Here is a 16523-nt window from a genome sequence, read left to right as displayed (position 1 = left end):
ACGACCCCGGCCTCGAGAGGGGCTGCGGGGGCGCAGAGGCGGTAAGAACCAGCCCGCGGTGCCGGTGGACGGGGGCAGGATTCCTGTAGCCGGCGACCCGGTGACGGTGGGGGGAGGGTGTGAAGGCCACGTCGGTGCTCTCGTTCATTCATTTCTTCATCGGACTAACGCTTACGTGTGCGCGGTGCCTGGGGACGGCCTGCCCGCGGGACAAGTGGCCCGTCACAGTTCATTACGGAGGAAACAGGGTGCGGGGCGGGGGGGCAGTAAAGGGGGAGTGATGCTGGAGCTGAGCTCGGAAGAATCATGGAGAAGAGCTTTGGGAAGGGAATGGCGTGGACACGGCTCAGGTGGCGTCAGGGCCGAAAGGAGGCAGGGTGGCCGGAGGGGGAGCACCAGGCGGGCCGGATGGGAGGCCTCGGAGCTGTGGTGTTGGTCTGCTGGGCTGGGAGGCCTGCAGGAGTCGAAGTCTGTAGGGTTTTAGGTGAAGGACCAGTATGACTAGCACTGTGTTCCAGGAGCGTCTCTGGCTGTTGTGCAGACTTAGGCCCCCTGAGTCTCTGGAGGGTAGGTTCGGAGAGGAGCAGGGAAGCAGGCGTGTGCCCTGTCAGCACTGATGGGCACAGCCTGGCACACGGCGGGACTTTGACAAAAGGCTCAGCTGCGCCTGGAAGGTGAGCCCCTGCAGGGCCGCAGGGCTGGGACCAGACCTGAGGTGCTGCTACTGGCAGAGGGGCCTTAGACAAGCTCCTTCGTCTCTGGCGTCCTTTCCCTGCGTGAATGATAATTCCTTCTTTCCAGCTTTCTTTCTCCAAAAAGTGACGGATAACTCCTTTCTGGGAGAAAGAGAGACTCCACGAGGGAGGTTTCCAGAAGAGCTGGTTAGGGTCCAGTCCCTCCCGTTCAGAGCCTCCCCCTGGCCCCCAGTTACTCTCACCTGGCCGTTCCTGGCCCTCATGAGTGACCCGTGCATCTTTACCCCGATCATACTGCGCTCCTCTCGGGTACCTCACCTTCCTGTCCTGGGCCTGTGCTACTGTTGCTGTTTTCTTACCTTCTTCCCCCTCCAAGCTCACAGGGGACCTTGAGGTCAGGACTAAGTTCACTGGCCACCTGCCTCTGTGCCTTTCTCACGCAGCGACTGATCATCAGCCATGGCCAGAACTGTATTCACGTGCTGTCTCTCTCCTAGATTGTGAGTTCCTTGAGAGAGTGGCTTACTCCTCCATAGCCCCTCCAGTGTCCAACACAAGGTGGACATTGTTAGTGTTTGATGAACCAGGGAATGAGAGCTCACTGATTGCCTCTGCTCACCACACAAGGGCAGCTGTGAAGAATCCAGGCAGGAGTGACCCTACCCTACCCATCTGTCACATCTTAACGGTTCATTTAAGCCCTTTAAGATTCCCTCGTTCACTGATGCACCCTTAAGTAGCCTAGAGTGGCACCTGTTCTTGTCCCCTTTTTACAGGTGGAAAAACCAACATTTGGAAAGGTTAAATGACTTGCCTATGACGGCGGAGCCAGGATAAAGAATTTGGCTCTTTTCCCTGTAGCCTAGTAGACTGATAGGCTAGAGCCGTGGTCCACAAACCGCGGCTCAAGAGCCACATGCGGCTCTTTGGCCCCTTGAGTGTGGCTCTTCCTCAAAATACCACGTTCGTGTGGCTCTTCCACAAAAATCCACGTGCGGGCCCACACGTACAGTGCGATTGAAACTTCGTGGCCCATGCGCAGAAGTCGGTATTTTGTGGAAGAGACGGTATTTTGTGGAAGAGCCACACTCAAGGGGCCAACGAGCCGCATGTGGCTCGAGAGCCGCGGTTTGCCGACCACGGGGCTAGAGCATGCTGTTCATTCTGTTGTCTATTTTACCTCTCTCCCTGCGGGGCCCCACAGTGCTAGGGTGGTGACACATGCTGGGCTTTTGCATCTCATCTTCAACAAGGAGTGTGGGGCTTGGGTGGTACCTACAGTTTGCCTTTCCCGTGAGCTTTTTAACTACCAAAGGGTTCTATTTCATCTTTAGAAGTTTTGCCTCAGGAAACCAAGGGCCCAGGAGGGCTTCCAGGGTTGTTCAAGCTCATGCAACAAGTCTGAAACAGACCCTTGAAGGGTCTGGATTTGGAAGAGCCATTAGTGGGCGAGGGCAGTCTCTTGAGCTGGTTTTCTCCCCCATGAAATGGAAGAGAAGCCTTGGTGTTAGTAATTGCTCTGCAGGTTCTGTGGGGCTTGTGTGGGGGCCATCAAGTCCCCACTGAGGGTTGTTTCACAGGAAGGGAACTCTGGTGTTCCGCAAGATGGCCTGATATGAAGGAATCACGCCTCCCCAAGCTGCCTTGTCCTTCAAGTGCAGGAGCCGGTTGAAATGTCGGGAATGGAAGCCAATGCGGTAAGGGGCATCCTGGGGCTGTGGTGTGTGGGGAAGGCGGAGCACAGGGCCTGTTGGGAGGTGGAGACTCCCCAGGTGATTCCTTTCCCCTGGAGGCCTGGAGCTGGAAGGAGGCCACCCTCCCACCCACTCCCCCAGTTGGCAGAACCAACTGTGACCTGGGGGCAGTTAAAGGGTCCATGTATCTCTTTGCCTTTCTGTACAGAGGAAAGGAGGGAAGCCTGGATGATCCTACACCCAGCTAATTCCTCAGGCCTTTACTGGACCCTCCCAACAGGGACTGTGCCTTGGCAGCAGCAGGTATCCCTTAGGTGGCTTGCCAAGGTGAAGGCTAACGACGGGGAATCCTGCCCTCACTTACAATTGAGACTTGACTTCTGCCCACAGGGTGCCCTCTCCCTGGGATTGAGGAGTCCAGGCTTCCTGGTAAAGGGGAGTGGGGGAGAGGACGGGGACGATGCTTGAACTCATCTCTGAGGTTGTGACTGTCCCTCTCTGCTCTAGACCATCCCGATCTGGCAAAATAAACCGCATGGGGCTGCTCGCAGTGTCGTGAGAAGAATTGGGACCAACCTGCCCCTGAAGCCATGTCCCCGGGCGTCCTTTGAGGTGAGTGCACTGGAAGGGCCAGGAGACTAGAGGCTTAGAGAGTATGGAAGGATGGTGCTGCTCTGTGCCCCAGTCTCCTGGTTTTGTTGTTGTTGTTGTTTTCATTTTGTAAGTGTTTATTAATGGATCATGGTCACTGTGCCTTCCTGATTGCACACAACCTTTTGACCACAACAGTCAGGTTCCCAATTTGCTCATAAATTCATAATCTTATATGTTTGATCACTCTGTTAAGTGGCTCAGATTTCATCAGACTCTAGCAGTCGTTTCTCAGAACAGGCCAAAGGCCCTGGCTGAACCACATCGCCACACTAGCCAGGTCTGTGCTCTGAGGTGTTTGCCTACAACCCTGGCAGATCCCCACGTGGGACACTGAGTACTGTGTTGTGACTGCGTTGAACTCTGCTTTTCTTTACTAGCCCTGAGACTTGGCCACTTAGCCATCTATTTCTAGTTTCACTGAGGCCCAGCCTCTTCTTTCTGGGCAAATCTGGCCTCTCCTTTACTAGGCTACTTCAGTCTTACCTCTGGGTCTATGGGCCTTCCTTTAGCACCCACTCTGCAGTAGAGATTCTTGGGTGGCCAGTGTTGCTGAAACCCCCTTCTGCAATGGAAAACCAAGTAGCATTTGTTAGTCCCAGCTGCCTCCCTCTAAGAACTAATGGTTAAGCACCAGCTTCAGACTACTTGCTTAAGGTGTATCTGGGGAGCTGGGCCACAAAAGAATAACTTCAACTTTCTGCCTACACAGAAGAGGCAGAAATATATGCCTGAAAAGACATATGGGATACATGGGCCCAGTGGTTACCGAAATGAAGGAGATGAATTTGTATATTAGATGTTGACCTGTGAAGTCTGTGTAGGAGCTGGATCTGGCGTCAGAAGTAGTGTCAGGGTTGGTATTAGAGTCAGGAATGGGGTTAGGAGTGTGTTACGGGATGGAGGGGGACCATCCCACGGCCAAGATTATCCAGAATTGCCTAAAGGGCACGAGCGGGATGTGGCCCTGCCTCAAGTATCAGAAACAAGGGGAGCACAGCTAGGGAGTATGGGGGACTTGGTGGAGGATGCTCCGACACTTGGTTATAATCTCCCCAGTCCTTTGGCCAAATGCTGCCTGGCAGAGCTAATCAAGGGCACAGGTTCCCACAAGGTAGGGGGAGTATGTTAACTAGTACAAGCATACCTCAGAGGTATTTTCAGGTTTGCTTCCAGATCACCACAATAAAGCAAGTTGTAATCTTTTTTACTCATGGTCTTGCCCTCAATTGTAAAAATGCAATATCTGTGAGGCTCAATAAAGCGAGGTGTGCTTGTATCAGTAATACCAGCTAACCTTTACTGAACACATGCTGTATGCTAAGGCATTGTGCCCACTACTTTATGTTCTCATTTAATTGCTAGTAGTAGAGCGCTGCTCTAATCAAGGAAAGCTTCCCTAAATGGCCCACCTTAGCAGCAGCTCCTGAGTCAGTGGAAGATCACTCCTGTGAGACCCAGGATCCCTATCTAAAAGTGAGAGCCATCAATTCCTGATCCACCTACCAAACAATTGGTAGCAGGAACAGCTGAATTTAACTTATGTATAGGTGGCTTTTTGAGAAATTATCCCTGAATTTCTGTTGTAAATTACTCTAAAATATTATTTAAGGAAATCTTTATTTTTTTAAATTTACCCATATAAAAACATTAAGTTATGGAAAATAAAGAGAAAAGAGCCCAGACGGGGTGGCTCAGTTGGTTGGAGTATCAACTAGTATACCAAAAAGGTTGCAGGTTCAATCCTGTATTGGGGCACGTACAGGAGGCAACAGATCTCTCTCTCTCTCTCTCTCTCTCTCTCTCAAATCAATAAACATATCCTAGGGTGAGGATTAAGAATAAAAAAGAGAAAGGAAAATAAATTACTTCTAATAACATAGTCATGACAATAACTATTGTTTTGGTATAGTTCTTTTTCTAGATGTATGTTTTTTTGTTTTTACACTCAACATGATTGAATACTAATTTTTTCATTTAATTTTAACAAGTGTCACTCAGACTCTGTTCCCTGGTTGTCGTTCATTTGGGTTAAGGGTTATTTTAAGGAATCCTACTATATTCCTTTTATATAATTGTGTCTTTTTATTCAAATCTAAATGCTCAAATTACCAAGTTGGCTTAAAACAATGTCGCGCCCTAGCCTGTTTGGCTCAGTGGATGTTGGCCTGTGGACTCAAGGGTCCCAGGTTCGATTCCGGTCAAGGGCACATGCCTGGGTTGCAGGCTTGGTCCCCAGTGGGGGGTGTGCAGGAGACAGCCAAGGAGATGATTCCCTCTCATCATTGATGTTGCTATCTCTCTCTTCCTCTCTAAAATCAATTTAAAAAATATTTTTTTAAAATCTTAAAAAATAAATAAAACAGTGTTGCTATAACAGTGTAAATCCCAATTAGCTACAAAGGTGTGGTCAAGAGCTAGCCAGAGGAAACTTCCTGTTGATATCAATAATCCTGATATTATTGATATCCTTGCACCTGTATTCTCACAACCAGAGGGCAAGACACTGGTAGGCAATAGCCCTTTCTGTTAAAAGGTTAACTGGCCTGTTCCACTGAAGACCCCCTTTTCTGTAAAAGACAAGATTATAAACATTTAGGCTGTGGGCTATAACAGTGTTACAACTACTCACTTTTGCAGTTCCAACTTAAAAGCCATCACAGACAACACATAAATCAGTGAGCCCTGACTGGTGTGCTCAGTTGGTTGAGCGTCATCCCAAGCACCAAGAGATCGATGGTTGGATCCCAGGTCAGGGCACATGCCCAGTTGTAGGCTCAATTCCCAGTAGGAGGCATGCAGGAGGCAGCCAATCAGTGTTTCTCATCAATGCTTCTCTCCTTTCCTCTCTAAAATCAAAAACATATTCTTAAACACACACACACACACACACACACAGAAATTGGTGAGACTGTTTTTCAAGTAAAACTTTATTAAAACAGAGCCCATCCCTCCTCTAGGCCACCTGTTTTGCTTGGATACAACAGCCTCATAACTGGTCTGTTCACCCTCCCATCCGTGTTCCACACAGCAGCAGAGTCATCTTTTAAAGCCTAAAATCGAATCCTTACTTAAAACTTCCAGTGGCTTATTACTGATCTTAGAATCAAAGTTCCTAATTTGTCCAACCTCTTACAACCTCCTCACCCCCATCCTCTGTTTTAGCCATGCAAAACTATTTGTAATCCCACAAACTCGCTCTGGCTGCTTATTCAAGCTGTTTCCAACCTGGAACCCTCTGAAAGAGAAAACAGTAGGCATGGATGGGGTCCAAGAAGCCTTTCTGACACCCCAGTGCTGAACTAGGTGCCCTCCTATGTATTTTGCCCAGATTGATTGTCTCATCATGATGTGTTTTGTGGTGAATTTTGCTTCCCTATAGACCCTGCCCAATGTCTCTGATCTGTGTCTGAGGGATGTGCCCCCAGTCCCTACTCTGGCTGATATCGCCTGGATTGCTGCAGATGAAGAGGAGACATACGCCCGGGTCAGGTAGGCGAGGCAATGGCCAGACTGCTGGGGAATGGGGAGCTCCTTCCCAGATGAGGCAGACAGCAGGGGGAGGGCTTGTGGGAGGCTGAGGGCAATAGGAATAAGATCTCTGGGCTCAGAATGGAAGCAAAACCTGGCTGTTAATCTTGTAGGGGTGGGTCAGCGGTTCTCAACCTGTGGGTCGCGACCCCTTTGGGGGTCGAACGACCCTTTCACAGGGGTCGCCTAAGACCATCGGAAAACACATATATAATTACATATTGTTTTTGTGATTAATCACTATGCTTTAATTATGTTCAATTTGTAACAATGAAAATACATCCTGCATATCAGATATTTACATTACGATTCATAACAGTAGCAAAATTACAGTTATGAAGTAGCCACGAAAATAATTTTATGGTTGGGTGTCACCACAACATGAGGAACTGTATTAAAGGGTCGGGGCATTAGGAAGGTTGAGAACCACTGGGGTGGGTGAAGGAATTTTAGAAGGGGCGAGTGGCCAGCTGACTCTGATATACCCGTCTTTCCCTGGTCCAGGAGTGATACACGCCCCCTGAGGCACACTTGGAAGCCCAGCCCTCTGATTGTCATGCAGCGCAATGCCTCAGTGCCCAACCTGCGTGGGCCCGAGGAGAGGCTCCTGGCCTTGAAGAAGCCAGCCCTGCCAGCCCTGAGCCGCACCACAGAGCTGCAGGATGAGCTGAGCCACCTGCGCAGCCAGATTGCTAAGATAGTGGCAGCGGATACAGGTGGGAGGCTCTGAGTCAGGGCCAGAATATAGCAGGCTGTTCCTTTTCCCCTGGCTCTCAGACAGGATAGTGGTAAAGAAAATGAGGGTCCCTGGTTCAGGTGGACTTGGACCCAGGACTCGGTTGCTCTGAGGCCTGGTTAGTCTATAGTACTTCTTGGATGGTTTTTGTCAGTTATTTTGAGCTTGACTAGCTTGGTCAGGAACAAGATCTTCACTTAGCCTGTGACCCCAAGCAGGTTCTCTCCCGTGGCCACAAAGCCAACACCCTCTGCCAAGTGTCTCTAAGATCGTGTCTTCCATGAGCCCTCAGCAGCTTTCCTTTTCCATATAAGAAATAAGCATCCCCTTTGAGCACCTGTCTTCTCTTCCCTTGTCCTGTCTACCAGAGACCACCTCTCCATCCCTCCACTTTTCTGTCTGCAGCTTAGGCAAAACAATGGAAAAGGATGGGAGTCTGCCTTTACTGGTGGCATGAAATACCAATAGGTGTCTCTCCCAAGCAGCTCAGGGTTTATTCATCCCCATATTCCTTTTTTTTCCCCCCCCCTCCTAGTTGAGCTCAGTCAGTTCCTAAAGCTTACCAGGTGGTAGAACATGAAAATTAGTGTTCTTTTTGAAATCGTTTGTTGTTTTTTATAGAGGAATTGCATTTATTGGCAGCTAAGAGACAAGCTAAAGTAGTTTATGAAAAACAAGAGTGTTTCTTAAAAATTGAGGAAATTCGTTAAAATTTGGGGAACTAGGAGGATGGTCACCATTCTATTGCTACAGAATGCTTCTTCTAGCCACGGACAGCATTTAAAGAGGGTAGTCAAAAGCACTAGCCCAGTTAGAGAAATAAACAAATTCCGGCCTTGGTCCTGTCGTTGTTTCAGTCCAAACAGGCTGTTACTCCAGAGCTCACTGCGGAATGGGAGCTTTTAGGAGCCAAGGTCTTTATGGGGTGAGGGGGGAGGTGCTGTGCTCTCCTGGAACATGGAGGAGCCCTGCTTCTACATCTTGAAATCCTGAGAGGGAAGCATAGTGGAGGAACCTTCCTCCGGCTTACAGAAACCACCCTGGGCTCTTTTGGGATATCAGCCCAGGAAATGAATGAATGGTAGGCAGTGCTTGTGAGCAGAAGATATTACTGCTGTACTCTAGCCCCAATGTCCATCCATGCCTATTGTTTTCTCTTTCAGCTTCGGCTTCATTAACGCCAGATTTCTTATCTCCAGGAAGTTCAAATGTCTCTTCTCCCTTACCTTGTTTTGGATCCTCATTCCACTCTACAACTTCCTTTGTCATTAGTGACATCACTGAGGAGACCGAGGTAGAGGTCCCCGAGCTTCCATCAGTCCCCCTGCTTTGTTCTGCCAGCCCTGAATGTTGCAAACCGGAACACAAAGCTACCTGCAGCTCATCTGAAGAGGATGACTGTGTCTCTCTGTCCAAGGCCAGCAGCTTTGCAGATATGATGGGGATCCTGAAGGACTTTCACCGGATGAAACAGAGTCAAGATCTGTAAGTATTTGATAATGAGCTCTGGTGATCTATTTACTATTTTAGTTACCTGTGGCCAATGATCTAATAAAGGGTACTTACATAGCAAGTCCTCAGTAGTTGCCATGTGTTAACTTCATTCACAAACCTTGCCACCTGCTTGCTAATGCCTGGGGCCCCAGTTTGAGGAGTAACACTTTACATTTGTTGGGGTGATCTAACCCAACCAAATGTTAGACTAGTGGAATTTTACAGGGTTCATCTAATACCACTTCTGTCCCAGGGACTTTACCATTACCATACTGCTAATAAGTGTCCCCATGTCCCACCCTTCAAAGTTGGGTTGCCTAATAATTACTTTAGTATCTCAAATTGGTAGACTTCTTTGGTGGAAGAATTTCATCAGGTTGGGAGTTTCTGCTTTGAAATAGTGGTGTTATGCAAACTAACCCTGCAATTTCAGAGACTTGAGAACAAGAATTTTTTGAGAAGTTTCTAAACCTGGCTGCCTATCAGAATGCTCATATTGGAGGGGTGACCACCTTGCAGTGTTCAGTGGGGTCTGAGCACCTGCATGGGACACACCAAAGGAGCTTATTTGCAGGTTTCTGGGCTTTAAAACATTTAAGTTTGACATCCAGACTTCGAAGGCCAGGATGTGCAGCTGTATTTGTTAATGTAGATTAAAAGCTCTTGTGAGAGAAGAGGGCTCTCCCCCAAGTTCCTGTTGAAAGGAAGGTTACTCACCTTGTGCAAGGACCCCTTTGTGTGTCTGGCCATTTCTGTCTGAAAACCCGACAAGGCTGTGATTCCCTCATTGTTTCCTGGTAGTGCATCCTTTAGGGAAGTCACTTTCACCTTCTTTCTCTGGCCCTAGCCAGGTTGGTCTTGGTCATACCCACAGTTCTTCGGTCTCCTGCATTCCCAAATTCAGCTGCTACTCTGGAGCTGCCCTGAGTCCTTCTCTTCTGGTCATTGACTCCCAAACTTTTTTACTTGCTTCTTGCCCCATATTAGATCCAAGCCCCTCTTCCCAATTGTGTCCTGGGATCTTTTGTCCCTTGTTCATTGGAGGAGATGGGTTAATGACAAAGAGTGGGAAAGTAGCCCCACTAACAAAGGGGCAGAAATGTGACAGACTGAAGGCAATTACTCTTGTTTTTGCTTTCAAGGTTTAATAATGAATCTTGACCCTTATATCTAGCAAAACTTCATGAGGATATATGGATATGGATATAAGTCCATTGGGATTTCAAGCAACTATTTTCCAGATATCTAGGACATACTTTTATGATGTGTCAGGTCATTTGAACCTACGCCAATTTGGAGTGGGTTTTGTTCCCACTGGTCCCTTATGTGAACATTTTACTATAAATTCTAGATCTCATTTTAAAAAGCTCACAGACCCCTTGATGGGGAGACAGAATAGTAGAAAACTTTTTGAACACCATTTCCCTGGAACTAATAAAGGTCAAAATGGACAAGAGATATGTCACTTCATCTGCTGATCTGGGGAAATGTTACTAAGAAAATATAGCACCAAAGGTGGGAGCAGAAGCTTGGCCATCACAGCCAATTCTAACTAGTTGATGGTCCTTTGTCCACATTTTATAGCCATCTCAGGAAATAGTAAAGCATTCTAGTTAAGAAATGAGATTTACAATCTGCTAGCTTGCTTTTGGACTCTGGATTCACCACTGACTGACTGAGTAGCTTTGGGGAAATTGTATAACTTTTCTGTGCTTCAGTTTCCTCATTTGTAAAAGAGATTGTAATAGCACCTAACCTCGTAAAATTGTTGAGAATTAAATGAGATCGTATTCAAAGACATGGAACACTGCCCAAGACAGAGCAAGTACTCAAATTATTAAATTATTAATAATTATGCTATTATTATGTCTCTAGGAACCGGAGTTTACTGAAGGAGGAGGACCCTGCTGTCCTTATCTCTGAGGTCCTAAGAAGGAAGTTTGCTCTGAAGGAAGAAGATTTCAGTAGAAAAGGAAACTGACAGCACTCAGCTCTGCACACTCAGTCTCCTGCTCCTGGAGTTCCTTCAGTAGCTGCCTTCCTCACCGCAAATGTTTCTGTCTCTCCATCAGAAGTTTTCTGCAACGGTCTTGCCGAAAGCTAGAGCTTGGACTGAAAGAGCTGGATTATATGTTTCCCATACTTCAAACCTTAGCAGAAGCTAAGGCCTGTTGTGAGCTGAGAGACTTGTTACAGGTAAATGTATAGATTGGAATGTTTCGGTCTAAAGGCTGAGCTAGAAGTTTCTGGTTTTTCCTTGCCCCTGTGTGAAAATAGGTCCTGAATGACTTACTTCACTGCATAAGACCCTATAACTGGTCTTACCGGACACTTTGTGCCCAGCTGTCACTTACTCTTAGCAGCTTTCTTGCAGCAGAGAGAGCTATCAGTGTTTATGTACATGTTCACAGGGCAGGAAAAATCTTATGCTGCTCCATCACAAACCAACACCAATGCCCAGCAATCACCCTCTTCCCATGTCTAACACCTAGATGTAGAGGTCGGCCCTCTGGACCAGCTGACATTTGGGCTGCTTCTGGGAGGCCTGGGCTATTTTTTTCTTAAATATATTTTGTAATACTGTACAACCAAATATACCCTCCAAGGCCCCACTGACTGAACTCCTGCTCTTCCATGGACTTTAGTTCAAGCCCAGTAGGAAACAGAAATGGGGAGGGGAAAGAGAATACCATCTTTCTTTGAGGCCCTTGACTGCTTCTTTGCATTGGGCCAAGGTTTGTATCCACACCATGCATGACTCAGATGCCCTCAGGTCCCTTTCTCTGCAGTATGTATCCCGTGTGTGTTTGGGTTGAAGTACTACCTGACATTAAAGGATTTGGCAAGATACTGCATTTGCTGTGTCCATCTCTGAGTTACAATCACCTGATATACCCAATGGGTATAGGATTCCTGTTAATTTTGTAGTATATGAACTTTCATAATAGGCTCCTGACGTACCCCTTTTCCTTTTAAAGTCCTGCCTTTTATTAAAAAAAAAAAAAAATGGAGAGATTTTGTCCTAAGCTCTTAAAGTGGTTCCATCTTATAACTTGCAAGCTTGCCCCCTAGGAGCCTCTTAGGTACTACACCTGCATCACAGAAAACTGCTACCTGATGGATAAAGTCTTGGATAGAACAAAGGTCAAATTAGACTCCTGTTCAGATCGGACCTACTGCAGTGACAGCATCTAATATTAAAAAGTTGCTTTTCGCCCTAACTGGTTTGGCTCAGTGGATAGAGCTTCAGCCTGCGGACTGAAGGGTCCCAGGTTCGATTCTGGCCAAGGTTACATGCTGAGATTTCGGCCTCACTGCCCAGTAGGGGGTGTGTAGGAGGCAGCCAATCAATGATTCTCTCTCATCATTGATGTTTCTATCTCTCTCTCCCTTCCTCTCTGAAATCAATAAAAATAATATATTTTTTTAAAAGGTTGCTTTTTCAAAAATAAAACTGGTAATGTTTTAATTACCACAAGAGCCGCTTGGTAAACAGTCATTTATTTGGACTCAGTTTTACAAAGGGAGTTCTCACCCACTTTGTAATAGAGGAGTGTTACATTCACATCTAGATTGCTATATAGCTCAGGAATTTTAAGGAAGAGATGTTTAAACAGAGACTATAACTTTAAAATGCTGTAAAGTCACCACAAGAATAAAATAACAACAAATAATACTGCTACAATTCTACCTTCTACCTATCTCTATCCCCCTGCTCCTGTTTACCACTCAAAAGTGTTAGGAATTAGTGGTCCCAATCTTAGGTTGAGTAAGTATGATTACAACCAGAGATTAAAAGTATACACATCTCTAAGAAGCAATGTCCCAGCCCTAACCGGTTTGGCTCAATGGATAGAGCATTGGCCTGCAGACTGAAAGGTCCCAGGTTCGATTTCGGTCAAGTGCATGTACCTTGGTTGTGGACACATCCCCAATAGGAGGTGTGCAGGAAGCAGCTGATTGATGCGTCTCTCTCATCGATGTTTCTAACTCTCTATCCCTCTCTCTTCCTCTCTGTAAAAAATCAATAAAATATATATTAAAAAAAAAAAGCAGCAGCAGCAGCAATGTCCCAGTTAGGCATCTGAAAGAGCAAAGAGTTGCTTGAGTAATAGGCCCTTTAGTGGAGAGATGAATACCTCCCTTGCCTCCTCAGTGCTCACTGAATTCATACAAGGAATTTACTAGCCACCTGTTCTTCAGGGAAAGGAATGATGCCAACCATACTGTCTCAACAAGTATCACCACCGGCTTTATTTACACAAAATGTTCAACAACAATAGCTTCATTCCATACCTCCCCAAGTATTTTTAAAACCAAACCCTCAAAGATATTTAGACTTGGTGTCTGATAACTTGGTTACCTTCAGAGTCCTGGGTAAAGAGCAAATCAGGCTGGTTTAACTGAGTGAGCCTATCCTGGCACTGAGCCCCAGGGCTGCTAGGAAACTGCCCTAAACCCTGACTCCAACTGTTGGTTACCTCTCGGAAAGGAACTCTGGAGTTGTGAGCAATGACCCGCTGGCCCTGAGAATCCTCAGTGAAAAGCTGACTCCAGGAGTCCCTGTCATCCTTCTCACTGTCCCAGGAGACCACAGGAACAGGACAAGACCTTTGTTTCACTGCCTCTGTGTTTTCTCCACTCCAGGACTCCCTGTAAGTTTGAAAGAGGACAGGAGCCTGCCTGTTTTCTTGGGCAGACACCTTTTCCAATTTAGGCTTGTCCCAGGGCTGTAGGCCCTTGCCCCCAGGTGGTTTACTGCATCTCTCCATACCCTGACGGTTCTTTTTCTTAGATTCCATGAAGCCATTCCCTTTTCCAGGAAGAATCCTTCTCTCCCTCCTTCTGGTCGAGCAAGCAAGAACTTTCCACGTCCTGGGTGAAGGAACAAGCCAGTGAGTCTTGATTCTCTCCAGCACAGACTAAGTTAGTCTCAGGCTGGAACAAAGACAGCACAGTCAAGAATGGGGTTCCCAGTCTGTGGTGGCCAGAAGCCTGGAGGGACTGAGGAGAAAGTCCAGCTTCCTGGATGTCTGTAGGGGTTGAAGAGGCTAAAGGGGGTGCCACGCAATCATCACCCAAGCCCTGGGTCAGATGGTCTAGCTGGGTTGCATCTTTCTTAGACTCTCTGTTGGTCTGACTTTCTATATATGATGAAACACTCCTCTGATCACCATTTTTCTTTCCTAGTGAAACAGACATGAACACATATTATTCTGCAGGAAAACTCTGCCCTGAGCAGGATTTAGCTGGGCTATTATAACACCTTGTGCAGGGGTCTTAGACTCTTCACATCCCTTGTGGCTGAGCTTCCAGCTTTCAATCTCTCCCTTTCTCTCTGTAAAAAATCAATAAAAATATAAAAATAAATAAAAAATAAAACACAAAGCTTATATATCCCCCTACTCAAATATATAGATGCTCCCCATGAGCTCCATAATAAAGTCAAACATGACATAATCAGACCACTTTTCCAGCTGAGTTTTCATATGTGAAGTTTATCACACTGCAGAAATTGTTTTGTGAAAGATTTGTCTATTTTGCCTAAAAATTCTATATAAACAATATACCAGAATTTTACAATTTGAAATGGGAAGTGTTTTGGGGGAAAGAAAAAAAAGGGGGGAAAAAAGCCTGTCCTTGTTAAAGCAAAAGAGCTTAAGTTTTTGTTTGGGGTACGGAGAGTGCATTTTGAAGATTTATGCAAAGCAATCCTGGGTACCGCACCAAGAGTTAGAGCTCTCCTTTCACCTGGCAGGAACCTTGCTCGGTAAGTCCCAGCCTGCTCTGAGTCAGCTGGTCCCCTGAAGTGGGACATGCAGGCAAAGAACCGTCAAAGGATGTTGAGACACAAGCCAACTTTATGCAAACCTTTCTAAGAAAAAAACATTGTTGAACCTTGGCTAATTTGAGACGCTTCATACAAAAATATCAATTATCAATTAATCATGCAGACTACTTGTGGCCAATCCAAGACATACCCCTAACTAAAGGTCAGCTCCCCTATATACCCTCAACTCCCAAGTATACCCGTCCTCACTGCTCTGACAGAGAATACAAATACTTAATATTAGACTGAGCAAAACAGAACCAGAAAATATGTTTTTAAAAGCATGTATATATTGCTTTTCAGAAGGCGATTTTGTTTTATAACCTCTTCTAATAGGTGAGCTATGCACTGGTATCACTTATAAATGTTCCAGCATGAAAAAATGAATGCACTCCTTTTTGCTCCCTGGGTGCTCCCAGGCAGGTCACCGTACCCGACTGCAAGGTGAAGAAAGAAGCAATGCTGGTCTGCCGAACGCCTGCAGGTGGAGTTCTTTGAGTAGCCTTTCTCTCTCTAGGCAAGAGTGGTAGCATTTTGGTGCTTGACTTGATTAAATGTGTCTGAAAATTAGGAGAAAAAGAATAGAAATTATTAATATCAAAACAGTTGCCAGTCAGGAGAAATTCAGTAAACGCCAGTGACCCCCCCCCCACTGGACCCTTTGGACTCCCCTCAGATCCTATTTCCCAGGTAGTTTTTGCTGTATATCATCTTCCATCATTTCCTGCAATACTGATGGTGTGTTTTTCTCAGGAATCACGTATTCCAACTATAGCCCAATCTTTCTGCTTCCTCATGGAAATCAGGCTGACTAAACAAACAGGGTTTGTTGAAGGGATTCTGAGGATGAATTTACAGTTACAAACAATGATTCTCCATCAGCAGCAATTGATGCATTTCAAGTTTTCAAATAGTCACACAGTGGTTAAGAGCGTGGCTCCTGAGTCACACAGCTTGGGTTCAAATCAATTCCAATTCTGCCTCTGCCACTTAGCTATATGACCCTCTGCAAGTTGCTTAATCTCTGTGTCTCATTTTCACGTGAGAAATGGGGTCAAATAACATTACCTATCCCATTGGACAGTGATGAGGATTTGGTGAGTTAATTCACGTAAGTCTTACACAGTTCCTGGCACTCAGTAGGAGGAAAGGCAATGAAACAGCATCAGTCTTACCATACTTTCATTTCAGGCCCCTTTATACTTTACAAAAAAGTATGAATTGGAAGATGGACCAAAGAGGTTTTGGAAGTGTCAGCTTTTATAACCTCATCCTTATTTAGTGTGGTTTTTTATTTCTATTTGCTTGCTATGGAATGCCTGAGAACTAGTGAGAATAGGGTTATATTCAATTTAATTTGGCTGTAAAAGTCAAAGAAGAAATGGGATTTACCAATATTCATGCAGCAAGTTAGAAGTAGGCGTGAAACCTGAACCCAAATTATTAATTCTAGCCCAAAGCTGACTTCATTTTATTTTTATATTTGGAAATTAAAAACTTAAGTGGTTGAAACGAAAAAAGAAATCCTGAATTTAAAATTCATACTTTGACTTATAATAGTGTATAGAACTCTCCCTTTTACCATACAAAACTAGAAATCTGGATAAGTTACATGAAACAACTGGCTTTAGACAATGGGTAACATTCAGTGCAGGATTGTGATCCCTGAAAAGGATTTTTAAGAAGGAAAACAAATAAGGTGAGCCCTGTGACCACCCTAGTTTTCTGTTTGAAAGAACTTGCCAGACTACAGTGTATAGAGTGGCCAGAGTACCACATCTTGCCCTAACCCAGTGGTCGGCAAACTGCGGCTTGCGAGCCACAGGCGGCTCTTTGGCTCCTTGAGAGTGGCTCTTCCACAAAATTCCGACTTCTGCACATGGGCCATGAAG

The 16523-nt window shown here is 45.9% G+C and overlaps 2 protein-coding genes across 6 annotated transcripts in view; one reads left to right on the top strand and one right to left on the bottom strand.

Annotated features, from left to right (window-relative positions):
• MTFR1L (mitochondrial fission regulator 1-like) lies at positions 1–11656 on the top strand. Of its 5 annotated transcripts, none has more exons than XM_014546866.1 (8): positions 1–41; positions 2276–2392; positions 2598–2692; positions 2897–3001; positions 6423–6532; positions 7076–7287; positions 8471–8792; positions 10677–11656. In XM_014546866.1, exons 3-8 carry the CDS (start codon positions 2618–2620, stop codon positions 10780–10782), a joined length of 930 nt encoding a protein of 309 aa, XP_014402352.1. In that variant the 5' UTR covers positions 1–41; positions 2276–2392; positions 2598–2617; the 3' UTR covers positions 10783–11656. The 5 variants fall into 5 exon arrangements, with proteins under 5 accessions (XP_014402352.1, XP_014402354.1, XP_014402351.1 ...); XM_014546868.1 differs by lacking the exon at positions 1–41 and adding an exon at positions 71–674 and having other exon boundaries at positions 8507–8792; XM_014546865.1 differs by lacking the exon at positions 1–41 and adding an exon at positions 75–674.
• Positions 10844–16523, bottom strand: part of AUNIP (aurora kinase A and ninein interacting protein) — a gene marked incomplete at its 5' end in the record, with an annotated part of 24513 nt that continues 18833 nt past the window's right edge. The window contains 5 exon segments of the mRNA XM_014546870.1: positions 10844–10899; positions 10902–10913; positions 13165–13600; positions 13602–13987; positions 15065–15191. Of these exon segments, the coding sequence (XP_014402356.1) occupies positions 10844–10899; positions 10902–10913; positions 13165–13600; positions 13602–13987; positions 15065–15191 (1017 nt within the window).

Source organism: Myotis brandtii, unplaced genomic scaffold (genome assembly GCF_000412655.1).
Source record: "Myotis brandtii unplaced genomic scaffold, ASM41265v1 scaffold456, whole genome shotgun sequence".
In the NCBI taxonomy this organism is placed as follows: domain Eukaryota; kingdom Metazoa; phylum Chordata; class Mammalia; order Chiroptera; family Vespertilionidae; genus Myotis; species Myotis brandtii.
The sequence above is the reverse complement of the archived record's forward strand: the minus strand, read 5'-3'. Positions and strand labels throughout refer to the sequence as shown.

Bases quoted from the DNA above. Each gene is read 5' to 3' on its own strand.
- MTFR1L (XM_014546866.1), top strand. From the start codon at position 2,618: ATGATCCTACACCCAGCTAATTCCTCAGGCCTTTACTGGACCCTCCCA. The intron at 3,002-6,422 runs GTGAGTGCACTG...GCTTCCCTATAG, and splicing joins GTCCCCGGGCGTCCTTTGAG to ACCCTGCCCAATGTCTCTGA. The intron at 6,533-7,075 runs GTAGGCGAGGCA...TCCCTGGTCCAG, and splicing joins GAGACATACGCCCGGGTCAG to GAGTGATACACGCCCCCTGA.